This window comes from Rhynchophorus ferrugineus, unplaced genomic scaffold (assembly GCF_030347505.1).
Source record: "Rhynchophorus ferrugineus isolate W39M unplaced genomic scaffold, kcgeb_rfMv2 rfM7, whole genome shotgun sequence".
In the NCBI taxonomy this organism is placed as follows: Eukaryota; Metazoa; Arthropoda; class Insecta; order Coleoptera; family Curculionidae; genus Rhynchophorus; species Rhynchophorus ferrugineus.
The window spans coordinates 15,780,335-15,794,074 of NW_027472586.1; the positions used below are offsets into that span (position 1 = coordinate 15,780,335).

Below are 13,740 nucleotides of genomic sequence, written 5' to 3' on the forward strand. Positions count from 1 at the left end.
ATTTACTGTCTTAACGACAACAAATACTAACAAATAAACTATAATATATTCTCGAACTGGATTTGCATCATTTATTATATCGAGAATAAATATACGAAAAAGTTAAGGAGTATCTACTTTAGTGGAAGTTGATGATATTTCATAAAAAACTGATGAATAACATTAGAAAACGGTATATATAATAACTTCCTTATATCATGTACATAATCCCTATGGAACGAGTTGGCCGTCGTTCATCAAAATCACCAAAATATCAGTGAACTTATATTATTCTTTTTAAAAAGAGATAGAGAGTTGTCGGATAAGTTCGAACACCCGGTTGCCAAACGTTTGAAAAATTCTTCAATATATTAATTATGATAACTACAGTTTATACACCGGCAACGTTGTTTTAACGCTTTACTTGTTTCCATAAATTTCAAATCGCTGATTATTATTACTCTGATTGAAAATTCCGAAAAGACACAGAACAGGTGCAGACGCAACTCTGATGAGTTATTTCGAACAGGAACGAGATAATGGATGCTCCTTCTTACCAGTAATGTTCTTTAGAGAGGTAAGCATTTTTAGTGTTAAATATTAAGTTACTGCAGTTTTTATTCAAAATATTTTAGCCTGTTGCAGCTGCACCGAATATTAGTAAGGACACGGTAACTAAAATATCTCAAATAATGAAAAATATAATTTTGGATCCACCGCGAAGAGACGGTCCTTATACGAAGGCGGTGATGAATCAGAGGAAACTGTTAGTCTGAAAAGTATACATAGAAATCTTAGAGATATGCAGCTCTTTGAGAGATTTAGAGCATTCTTTCATAGACTGTTAGTTAATATAGGAGTTAAATGGTGTAAAGTAACCCAGGAAGAGGTCTAATGGAAATTTCAGACAATGCTCTTAAAATATTACAATTTTAAAAAGCATATAATAAAATCAAGGAAGACTTATCATTACAATATATGTATTTAGATGAGACATGCATATTTCAAAATGGTACCAACATACCCAATGTCGCTCATGGGAAAATAATAATAAAAATAATGTTAAATAAGTAACAATAGTTAATGAAAACAGGTAAACGCCGGAGAAACAATTGATTAGCTTCTATTAGTCATAACATTTATTAACAGTTAATTGCAGATATATTGTTCTTTATACTGGAAACTCAATCAAATAAATTGAAGAAGAATTTGACAAATTATAAAATAATGAATATATGTGAGATAGATTGGAAATTCACTTCAATAAAACTCTCTGATTATGGGATTATGATTCAATGCTGACAATTTTCAAGGCAGGGTGGTGAGAGTGGAAATAATTTAGGGTGAGTGTATAATTAATATATGAAAATTGTAGAAAATCTTTTTGTAGTTTTATGTGCACAGATATGTAATTGTTGAGAATGTACATGAGCATTTGGTTAAAATGTGTAAAAGCATAAACAATATTAACAGCTTTGCAGATAGAGCAAATGTATTAGAGACAATGTAGTGATTAAACCTAACTTTATAAAGAAAAGTGTATACAGGTAGTAACAGAACAATCTAAAGAGAAATACAGTGATATCAGAGTAACTTTACGAGGAAAGACTATACCAAAGGAAATAAGAACTAAGCGTAAGAAATAAACCATTTTTACTCTAATGAAAATAGAATATAATACTTGGATATAAAATTGTTAATTAGGTGGGTTGGGCCTCCGGGGAAACCACTACATGAAAAATCTCCCATAGAACTTTACCTCATAAGTGGTGTATAAAAGGAGTTCAATGTAAATATTAATATAGGAGAACCCTAACCCACAAACTGTTATAACTATTTAATTAATTGAAGTTTTAAGTCCTTCGAGAATATATGCCCTTGGTATATTGTAATATTGAAATAAATTGTATTTTATAACAACATTTTTTAATTTAATAATATAGTATTTTATTTTTAACAGCTTAATTATTTTATTTAGATTAGAATTTTCTAGCATGTCAAACCGAAAACTCAGAAAAGGTACGGCAATACTGCGATATTTTGACGCCATCAATTCAGATGACGTGAGTTTTATTGAACGGACAATACCTAGTACTCTTGAGTATTTCTTAATTAATTTGGGTGATATAAGGTAAATTGCACAGTCCATATTTTGAGCCTCCCTTACATATATATTTAGCAGTTTGCGTATTGCTTATTTAATTTTTAGAGGCCGACTTTTTTCGTCCTTCCTTTGTTTATTACTGCCCAAAGCAGACAAAAAGAGGAGGATGGTATGATCTTGACTAACAACATACACTGGAATCAAACCTCATTAAGAAGATATAATGTTTTCGTTTAAAATATGGAGTATCATTGTTAACTCCAAACGAATAAACAAGTTTAATGATAATTTAAACCGCTATACGACTGACAAGGTAAGCAATATAAATTCAACTACAGCGCGAACAATTTCCTCTTACTTTGGTATCCAATTAAAACTTGTTTCCTTCACAAAGATTACTCTCTCGTAATTATATGCAAACAAAAGTCGCGAGAACTCTTATCCTGGATGCTGACAACATCAAATTTTGTAAGATTATAAAGACTAATTTTAATTATATTTCGTAGGAATAATCTTTAGGCCGAAAATTTTTGTGTAATACGCGCCAATAAAAGGAAATGCGCCCAAATCAAACCACCAGGAATAAGTGTCAGATCGGTGAAACAAAACATATAAACAAATATTGCAGCCACTCTAACTCTTATAGGTTAGATGATTTGCCACACAATGCCATCAAGTTATTTGAAATTAGAAAGCAAATCATTAAATTTTGTATTTAAAATGAATAGTGATTAAGTTAAAATATTATTAAATGATGTTATCTTAATCCATATTTTATAAGATTTTACATTAATTTGGGTTATTCCAGTATTGTTAAAACTATTAAAGAGTAATAGTAATGTCATATTAAAGAAGGTTTTTCAGGAAGGTATAATAAAGAAAAGGATGCCATGAAAAAAATCAATATATTGTAGGTAATACATTAATCTGAGGATCCAGAGATAAGATGAATATTGTAATGAATAAAAATTATGAAATAGCTACATAGAATTTTAATTCCTGGTATGATAGTGAGTTGGTAGTTTCCATGAGCACAAAGTAGAAAGAAGTATAATTACGAAAGTCATAGAAAAAGAATTAAAAATGAGCTACCAACTAGAGTGAGTTTCCAGAAAATTACATAAAATAATAGATTGAAATAAATTAGTCTACACCAGAAAAATTACAGATATTGTTTTAAATATTGAAGAATAGAATAAATAAGTAAGTTTGAAGTAAGCCTAGTGTAATTTTTTTTTCCAATATGTATTTTATGTGAGAAATGTGGATAAAAGATTAAGATTATATAAATATATAAATGAAGTAATGAAAATATGATGATTTTGAAACTATAAATAGATTTAATTATTAATAGGAATATAGATTTAGTTAAATGCCATTTAGAGAAGCTTTGCGACTGTTAGTTTTTGAGATGGATAAATAGATGTTGTTTTTGATAGTTTGTTTAGATTTTAATATGTTAATGTTTTAATACACAGACATATATTACTTTAATAAATGTTATATATCAAATATTCAATTATTATATTTAAATATATTTTGATGTTATATTTAAAATGTTTTCAAAACAAGTTTAACAATATGTTATTTTTAAATTATTATCTTTGATTAATTTAATAAATTGTGGTTCAATCTCGGCCAGTGGTTCGATAACTAGTATACACACTTAAACACGACTTAAACTACTTTGTGTTTCGCATTTAAATTACATGCGGGATAGTACCTTGTACTTGGTATTTTAATTATAGTAAAGCGTCTATAGTCTATCCAATAAAACAGTGAGTCACGCCATATAAATTAATGACATAAAACGTCGCAATGTTGTCACATTAAATTTGATTTTTAGTTTACTTTGGCTTTGATATACAATTTTGTAATGTAAATAAGATAAAGAAACGAAAGTGTTGTAAATTATAATTTAATTTAACATTATAGTACAGGTAGTGCATATAACTATGGACTTAATCTATAATTTATTTTAGATCCACAACTGCATGTAGGTTTGAGTTGTTTTAATATATTTGCATTGAACTCTATTTCAATCCTTCTATGATATATCCTAGAGGCCTAATCGACCTACTTAACAATTGTATACCCAAGTAATGTATTTTACTTTCATTTGAGAGTATATTTACCATTTATGTTTAGTGCTTGTTTCCTTCATTGCGGAGTATTCTTTTCCATTCATTCTAATATCAGAATATTTTACAATTTGCTAAACTTATCTACATTAATTATATACTCACCTTTAGTTGTTTCCACTCTTATAAACGTATCCTGGTAATTGTCAGCATAGAATCACAACGCCACAACCAGCAAGTTTCATTCAGTCACTGTAGCTGTCTGAGGCACTATTCAAATCCACAACTATACTGTTAATTTTCGATCTGATACTAATTCACAATTCCACCATTTGTCAATTTTAAGTCAACCGAACAGTGTTTTTTTAGACAATCCTTCTTTCCGCAAGTGCAAGCAGATCTAGCTTACATATCTTTCCCGACCTGCGTGTCTATTGCAGTATGTCTTTACCATATCTCATAACAATTCAATTTAATTGAATGTGCGGTGATATGGAGGAAGTTGTTACACTCTGTGGCCATATTGTACAGCCATCTGATCTACTGTGTATCATTTTCAGGTTTATTTATAAAAAATTACGAAAAATGCAATTAAACATTATTTAAAGTTTATCAAGAGCAATTTGAAATACTTCATGCTTTGACATAGTATTTTTAAAACTCAATTGGTTGGATGCTTCGTCCTAGTTATTTATCAGCTGATTTTCAAACCAGATCAGAAATTTACTGTTCATTTCTTCCTGCTTGTTGTCTTTAAAATTATTCTTTTTAGCAAGAGTGGCCTAATGTTCCATTTTAAAATATCTATGTGCACACATAAATTGAAATAAGAAATCTTCGTTAATTTTATTATATATTTTTAAAAATTGTATTTCTTTAAAGAATTCCGTTAGGTCTCTTGAGTTATTTTTACACTATTTTAATCCAATGTTTCCTAACAGTGTATGAAGGGAGGACTTGTACTTATATATCTATATATGAGCGATAGATCCCTAAGTGTTTATATCCCCATGAATATCTACTAACAGTTAGCTCTGAAATAATTGTTTCATACATTTCACTGATTTATACATTTCACAAATTTATTATAAATAAAATAAACATCAATAAAATAGATATAGAATAAAACTAACATCAAACTTTGTAGACGTTTTCTTTTCTGTGAATACAACATAATATTGTTTTAATTTTTCTGAGACGTTTCAGTATTAACATTTAGTGCAGCTACAACACAATAAAATATTTACAATAAAAACCGCACCAATATGATATTTAATAGTATTATGACTTTAAATCTCCAACGTATTTTACTGGTAAGAAGGAGCCCCCATTATCTCATTCCTGTCCGAAGTTATTGACTATTTATTTTCTCTGGGACCAGAGTAGTACAAAACGTTAAGCAGGGATTTCAAATTTATCAAAACAAGCAAAGCGCCGAAATGGTTGTGGATTTATAACCTCTTATGTTTCATATCATTAATTTATTGAAGAGTTTTACAGATATTTAACAACTAGACTAATTTTATAAGCTGATTCGGTTGCATGTTCGGACAACATTGTGTCTGTTTCTAGCAAGAATAAAAAGAGAAGTTAATATTGTCTGATATTAAAACGAATTTATAAACTGCAATAGGCAATTAGGCAATAAACTGTACATCGTTGTGACGTGAGTTCCTTGCTATTTTGTATAGACAATCAGTTACACAAACCATCAGATTTGTCGTTCGCTATTTATGAACGAATAAACGAATTTAATGACGATTTAAGCCGCTGTACGCCCAACAAAGTGGGAAATGTAAATTCGAACTACAACGCAAACGACTTCCCCTTACCTCGGTCTCCAATTAAAACTTGTTCCCATCACAAAGAACGCCCAGTCGCAATTATATGCAAACAACAGTCGCGAAAACTCTAACCCAATTTCGATCTTTGCCTCGGTAAGACAATCGCCCCACACGAAGTTTACGCAAATAATCTAATTAATAAAAGTTTGTACAGCCTAAGCCCTCGGTCACGATAAAATTAACCGTGAAAATATCCATACTTTTTCCTTTAATTTAGACGGGACCCATAGCCCGAAGGTCCAGTTGGAGAAAAGGAATTTCGGAGCTTGTTTACTCGGTTCGGAAACCTCGACGTTTTTCACTTCTTTAATCACGACGGACGAGTTCGGATTTACTAAATTAACTTCGAAATAACAAGGATTTTATTGTAATGAGTCAACATTTTATAGTATTTATATAAAAAGAAAATTTTATTTTGACTAGGTAATGCTGTACCAGTAAAGGTATAAAAGTATAAAAGTGTTTGGTTTGATTCAAAAAGCTTTAGAATACATTTCCTTATCTATTTTCGTCTGTTAAGTATATAAATAAGCATGGAATCTGGGATGTGTTGGAGTCTAGCGATCATGTAAGAGTATGCCTGTATCTTTTACACGTTATTACTGTTAAATCAATCAAAATCAGCTTATTTAAATGATGTCAATAGACATTTGAAGTAACCATTTTATTCGGGTTTAGCAGCTAGTAATCACATCGTGTAACGCATTGCTGATACCACCATATAACAGGTCTTTGAGAAATCCCCGGCCTGACACATAGATAGCACTACTAGAATTAAATACATATGTTTTTTTTTACTTAGCACTAACCCTCAAAAGATGCGTGTATAAATTTGACAGCTGACGGATCATTAGTTTCTGAATTAGAGCATTTTAAATGAAGCAACTGAGAATTACTGTGACAAAAATGGATAAAAAGGAATTTCGCGTGTTGATAAAATATTTTTTTGAAGGGAAAAATACAGTTGAAGCAAAAACTTGGCTTGATGCCGAGTTTTCGGATACTGCCTCAAGAAAATCAATCATCAAGCATTGGTATGGAAGTTTGGACGTGGTGAAATATGCACTGAAGACGGTGAATGCAGTGGCCACCTAAAAGAGGTTGTTATCAACGAAAATATTTTAAAATTCCACTAAATGATTTTGAGTGATCGTAAATTGAAATTGAATGAAATAGCAGACACTCTAAAGATATCAAGTGAATGTGTACATCATATCATTCACGAATATTTGGGTATGAGAAAGCTATCTGCAAAGTGGGTGTAGCGGGAGCTCACTTTTGACCAAAAACAATAACGAGTTGATGATTCGGAGCAACGTTTCAAGATGATTAAGCGTAATAAACCCGAGTTTTTGCGTCGATATGTGACAATGGATGAAACATGGCTCCATCATTTCACTCCGAAGTCCAATCGACAGTCATCCGAGTGGACTTCTCACGATAAACCCGTTCCAAAGCGTGGAAAACGCTACAGTCGGCTGGCAAGGTTACGGCGTCTGTATTTTGGGATGTGCATGGAATAAATTTTATAGACTACCTTGGAAAAGGAAGGACCATCAATAGCGACTATTACATAGCGTTATTGGGCCGTTTGAAAGACGACATCGCCGAAAAATGGCCGCATTTGAAGAAAAAGAAAGTGCTGCTCCACCAAGACAATGCACCGTGTCACAAATCAGTGAAAACGATGGTAAAAATCTATAAATAGGGCTTCGAGTTGCTTGCTCATGCACCGTATTCTACAGATCTGGCCCCCAGCGACTATTCCTGTTCTCAGGTCTCAAAAGAATGCTCGCTGGGAAGACATTTTCGTCGAATAAGTAGGTGATTCCCGAAACTGATGCCTATTTTGAAACAAAGGACAAATCGTACTACAAAAATGGCATCGAAAAGTTGGAGGGTCGTTATAATGAGGATGAGGATGTGGTAAGATATATGGAAGAGCTCTCTGAGCATTTGAGCTGGGTTTTCATTCAATAAGTTTCGCAATTAATTGTCTTCGAACTTTTTTCGTTTTACAGGTCATTTTTAGTCATGTCAGTCATTACTCCAAACTCGGTGATGTCAAAAATTATACTTCTAAATCGTTGAAACCACAACCAGCCACTGGGATATAACGTAGCAGTTCGTAGTCACGATACGTATCTAAAAGTGGTTGAACGGCTTCGGCAGCATATTTCAACAAATCAAACAACAAAAGTAATCAATGTCGCTTACACTAAATAAATCAGTAATAGTAAATGAAAAACTGTTGTTTTTGAAAACCGAATCGATAGGTTGTTAATTCGCTGATACATGCAGGCACCTAATATAAATAAAAATGTAGTTTTAGTAATCAGTAATTAGAGAAGTAGAATTATCCTAGTAATAAAGGTTATAAACTTTTGGAGGTAACATATATAGGTTACTAAAAAATTGGCATAAACCGGCACTGCCAGGTTCATACTTCACATAGAGATGACTAGGGCTCACATAACAGGTTTTAGGTTATGACAGATTATGGTTGGACTTATACCACATAGATCTAGATAGTTGCATCTCTTTCTTTTAAAATACATTATTTTAACCGAACCAAAAAAAATATTTCCTCTAATAAATATACTATTTAGATACATTATCATGACAACATTCTACGTAAAAGTAATTGTATGTACGCTCTAAAATACCAATTACTGAGATAAAGGTTTTGCACTAGATATTTTATTTCGTTTTCTATATAATCTCAAGAGACCTTCAAAATTAAATGAATATTATTCTAATTATTCTTAATAATAATTTTTGAGTTTGAAGTAAATGTTATTGTTGTGACGTTAAGTTTAAGTTAATTGTAGAATTTTTTCTGTTGTATAGTTTACGGGTCTAATTTATTAGACCTTTAACTGATGTTCCTAATATTTATGACATGGGAAAAGAATTATGAGTTGAGACAAAATATAATATCGCATTGTGTCGAATATCTGGTGAAACTACGCGAACGATGAAAGGCACCAAGTAGATAGAACAGAGGTGTCCAACGAAAATGATATTCCATCGGTGCGTTTGCAAGTGTTTCGAATAATGGAGGTTCAAATACTTTCGCTATACGAAACGTGTCAGAAGCTGAATCTAGTAGAGGACTCATTATAGTACCTATAACCATAAATATCAAGAAGAATTCCTTAAGAGTTCAACACGCACGGTTTCTATCGGCGGCGAGTTCTTGGCTGGAAGATTATTTCTCACCCCGATATTCTGAATGAATCGGGGATACAGAAAAGGGTTTCTTGGACCAGCCTTCTCCACCACCACCAAGAACCCGACGGAGGACCTTGAGCGATAAAACACGGTGCAACGAGAGGCAGCATTATGAAATAATTGTTAACAGCGTTTTGAAATAAGAATTGAAGAAAGAATTGAAATAAGCATTGAAAAATAATTACTGAATAAAAGTATTGTCAGAAGAATCGAAGAAAGTATTGTTAAAAGGACTGAAGAAAATATTGTTGGAAGCATTGTCAGAATTGTAGACGAAATTGAAATGAGCATTAATTGAGAAAAGCATTGATAAATAAATATTTGAAGAAAGCTTTGATAAAGAAATAATTGAAGAAAACATTGTTAGAAATTACAAAATGATTGAATTGAATATGTTTGTCGGTAACAACCTCTTTTGGGCGTCCGCTGGGTTCACCGTCTTCGGTGCTCATTTCACCACGTCTAAACTTAGCATACCAATCCTTGATGGTTGATTTTCCTGGGGCAGTGTCCGGAAACTGTGCATCAAGCCAAATTTTTGCATCAACTGTACAAAAGCAATATTTTATCAGCACGTAATTACTTTTTATCAATTTTTTCCACAATAACAAAAGTTACTTCACTCTAAATGCTATAATTCACAAAATAATGATCCGACAGCTGTTAAATTTATACACGCATCTTTTGGGGGTTAGGGCTAACTAAAATACATATGGATTTAATCCGAGTAGCGCAGTATCTATGTGTCAGGCCGCGTAATTTTAATTGACCTGTTACGTTACGATAAGCTTATATATTTATTTTTTAATCTCACAAATTAATCCTCTTCTAAAAGAATAGGAGGTAAGGAGTGAAACAGGAAACATTCTTTAATTCTTGGATCGACTATGGTATTTGTTAATTTCGGCTCCACAAAAAGAATAGCTCATGTTCAAGGAGTTCAATATACGAGGCATTTTTGTGCAAAATTATTTAGTACTTAAATAGTGCAACATTTTGTTGCCCAACTATAAACAAATTTGTAAAAGTACCATCAATTAAAAATATAATAAATACTTTGTAGAGCTCGTTTTGTGGTTTGAAAATTCATATAAAGCACTCATCATAAGTTTCATCATATTTTTTCATCCCATTCGCCTTAAGGAAATTTTGGAGAGGATGAACATTAGTGCTGTTTAGATAATTTATATTATCTAGTAACGAAGGATATATTACCAAGACTTGAGAATTTGCAACTTGTAGCAAGAACTCTGTAGCTATAGCTCCAAATGTTCTTATACGAATAAACAAAATTACGTTCTACCGTAGTATATATTTCAGATTATTTGGTAAAACTTTTGAAAAAATAAATTAATTGTAATTTTTATTCCTACTCTATTGAATTTTTTTTCTAACAGGGGCCTAAAATGGAGATTTAAAGCAACGAACGAAATTATTTGAATGATAGATTATATATAACCTTACCTAGAGATTGGAGATAGCAAAACTGTTTTTGACTTGTGTGTGACTCACTTGTCTCTGTATTATTCTATGATTATATTTAATAACTTTAATGATGCATTTTGATGTTTTATAAGCAGGTGCGTTATTTTGGTGGAAAATGAATTTTCGTGTGTAAACAGGAACATTTCTTGAGAATTTCTACCTCTATTTGCTTATCATAATAATCAGAGCTTATTGTTTTACCGGTTTAGAAATAATCTATGAACAAAATTCCGTTCGTATCTAAAAAATCTGATGCTAATATCTTCTTGATCGATTTCTGAACCCAAACTTTTTAAGAATAAAGATACCACCTTGAATAAAAGCGATACACAAATATTGAAGGAGCGTCGAATTAATTGTATCGAAGCAGAGAAAGTACCTGGTGGTAACATATTTTTTATGTTTCGTATTATAGCAAAGTTAAAAAGAAAATAAACACGCCAACCAAACAAGGTAAAATTCCAACATGAGCTCAATAAAATGGTAAAAGGACGGACGCAATTTTTTTCCCATCTATCCAATATTTATCGATGATGCAGACTGATCGAAAAATCATGCCTCAAACCCTCGTATTTTATGCAAAGTTTTTAATATACAAGCATCCAGCATACACTCTTGAATCGAAATTATATAAATTTTTAATAACCTCTTGATTCTTCTACGGAAAAAGGTATATAGTAAGAAAATATTCCTGATAACGTTTAATTTTTTTCGCTCTAGCGTATACATGTATATGAAATACTTTTATGATATTCTGAATGAATCGCGGTACAGAAAAGGGTTTCTTGGACCAGATTTATCCACCACCACCAAGAACCCGAGGGAGGACATTCAGTGATAAAACACGGTGCAACGAGAGACAGCATTATGAAATAATTGTTAATATCGTTTTGAAATAAGGATCGAAGAAAGAATTGAAATGAGCATTGATTGAAGAAACAATTGATAAAGAAAGGATTCTTAACAGCACAAAAATAAGTATCGAATAAAAGTATTGTTAGAAGAATCGAAGAAAGTATTGTTAGAAGGATCGAAGAAAATATTGTTGAAAGCATTGTCAGAATTGTAGACAAAATTGAAATGAGCATTAATTGAAGAAAGCATTGATAAAGAAATATTTGAAGAAAGCTTTGATAAAGAAATAATTGAAGAAAACATTGTTAGTAATTACGAAATGACTGAAATGAGAATTGAGAAAGAAAGAATTTGAAGACAGCAGTGTTAAAAGCATTGATAGAGAGAAAAAGCATTGTTAGAAGAATCGAAGATAAACATTGAACAGAAGAAGTATCAACAATCAAACCCAGTAGAATTCCCGCCAATATTATCTGAAACTAGACTTCGTTCTCAGTAGACAGTAGACATTCGATTATATCATAATATATATATATATATATATATATATATATATATATATATATATATATATATATTATCGGTGTTATTATTGGCGCCATAGACACCGAAACCTAAAAATGCATCTAGTGCAATATGTGCATTGTTGTTGACGGTAGTAGAGGGTTATATTATGTAAAGACCTCATAAAGTTTTACAAATACATTGCAGTCAATTACCTCAGATAAAAACCCATTATGGTCAATGACTTAGCAAAATAATTTTATTGGACTAATAGAAAATACCACACTAAGGTATCCTATCTCAAGCTATACACCAAGGACTTTTCTGTTGGCTATCACTTGTGGTTGTTCATAAGAAGCTTATTAAACCGTTGGTACTGAACTAGATCTTGATCACAAAATCACTTAGAACCATTTACATATATCTAGTCAGTTCCCCCTCATGACTGGGGTATAAAAGACATGATGGCAGCGATTAACATATGGTATGGGCGGCCGAAATATAGTCAAATTCTAACCGGTAATAGCTAGTTAATTACATCAGCGGAAACCTCAGAAAGCCTTTGCGAAGCTAGGATTGATGTAAAAATGATGATACTGTGCAATGTTGAAAATTTCACTGTAGACAATTAGAAATTTACTCCAGGCAAATGAAAAAAAAACGCACCCAACTGAGTAATAGGAATTGTTGTGTTCCAACATGTTAACATTCTACCTTATGTTCCTTAATAATTCACTAATTATTGCCAGATTTTCGATGAGAAGTTTTAGTTTATCCAACATATAATCCAGGCAATGTTCCCTTGGACTATCAATCACGTTCTGATCGCTGTAAATGTTTCTGGTTTCTGACTTCCAATTTCGTGGTCTTGATCGATTAAAAAGAACTATGTGAAAACCGGTATTATTTCTTTATTAATGGAGATTAATGAAGAATATTAATTTTTTTTTTAATTGTCACATTATAAAAAACAGTTAAATTTATTAATAAACGCTACGAAAATTGTCCAAAACCGAATATTAAGACCTCATTTAATATTAAATTCTAAAACGCTTAAGTATTAAGTACATACCATGAGATATAACTCCCTCCTCCAACAACGCTTGCCACATTCCTGCTGCTTGCGCCCTGGTATGTAGACTGGGGGATAAGCTCAACATCCAATCGACCAGTTCAGTTCCAGGAGCACACCTCCTCACCAATCTGCCGGAAACTTTGCGATCCTTCAGACAGGTATTTTGTGCTGGAAAAGACAAAAAAAAACGAAATCTTAAGCGGCAAACAACTGTAAAAGGAAAACAACGAATTAAGGAAACAATGCTCTAAGATCAAAGTTGGATCCTTGTTAAAGGCGGAGCCCGCTCATTAGTCTGGATGCCTCTTCAGGTTCCGGAAATTCGACGAAATAAATTTCGCAGAGAAGGAGTTTTTTATGTGTTTTTCGACGCAGCAAAAACGGTTTTTAATAAAGTCCGTGTAAGATATCCAGAGGTTTGATTTATTAAAATAAAACTCTTGAATATACGAAATAAACTGAATGCCATTTCTATGCTCAGATCGCTTTAGCACAATTACATAATACAAAATGATACAACATATTACGTTGAAAGTAAATTTAAATAATAAACTTTATACCATGTGATATGAATCGACA

The 13,740-nt window shown here is 31.9% G+C and overlaps 1 protein-coding gene across 5 annotated transcripts in view; it reads right to left on the bottom strand.

Annotated features, from left to right (window-relative positions):
- The window catches only part of Epac (Exchange protein directly activated by cAMP), a 517,502-nt gene that overhangs the window by 148,287 nt on the left and 355,475 nt on the right, over nucleotides 1–13,740 (bottom strand). For all 5 annotated transcript variants that reach the window (XM_076410278.1, XM_076410279.1, XM_076410281.1 and 2 more), the window contains one exon: nucleotides 13,159–13,329. In XM_076410278.1, coding sequence (XP_076266393.1) covers nucleotides 13,159–13,329 — 171 coding nt within the window. The remainder of the gene's footprint in view (nucleotides 1–13,158; nucleotides 13,330–13,740) is intronic.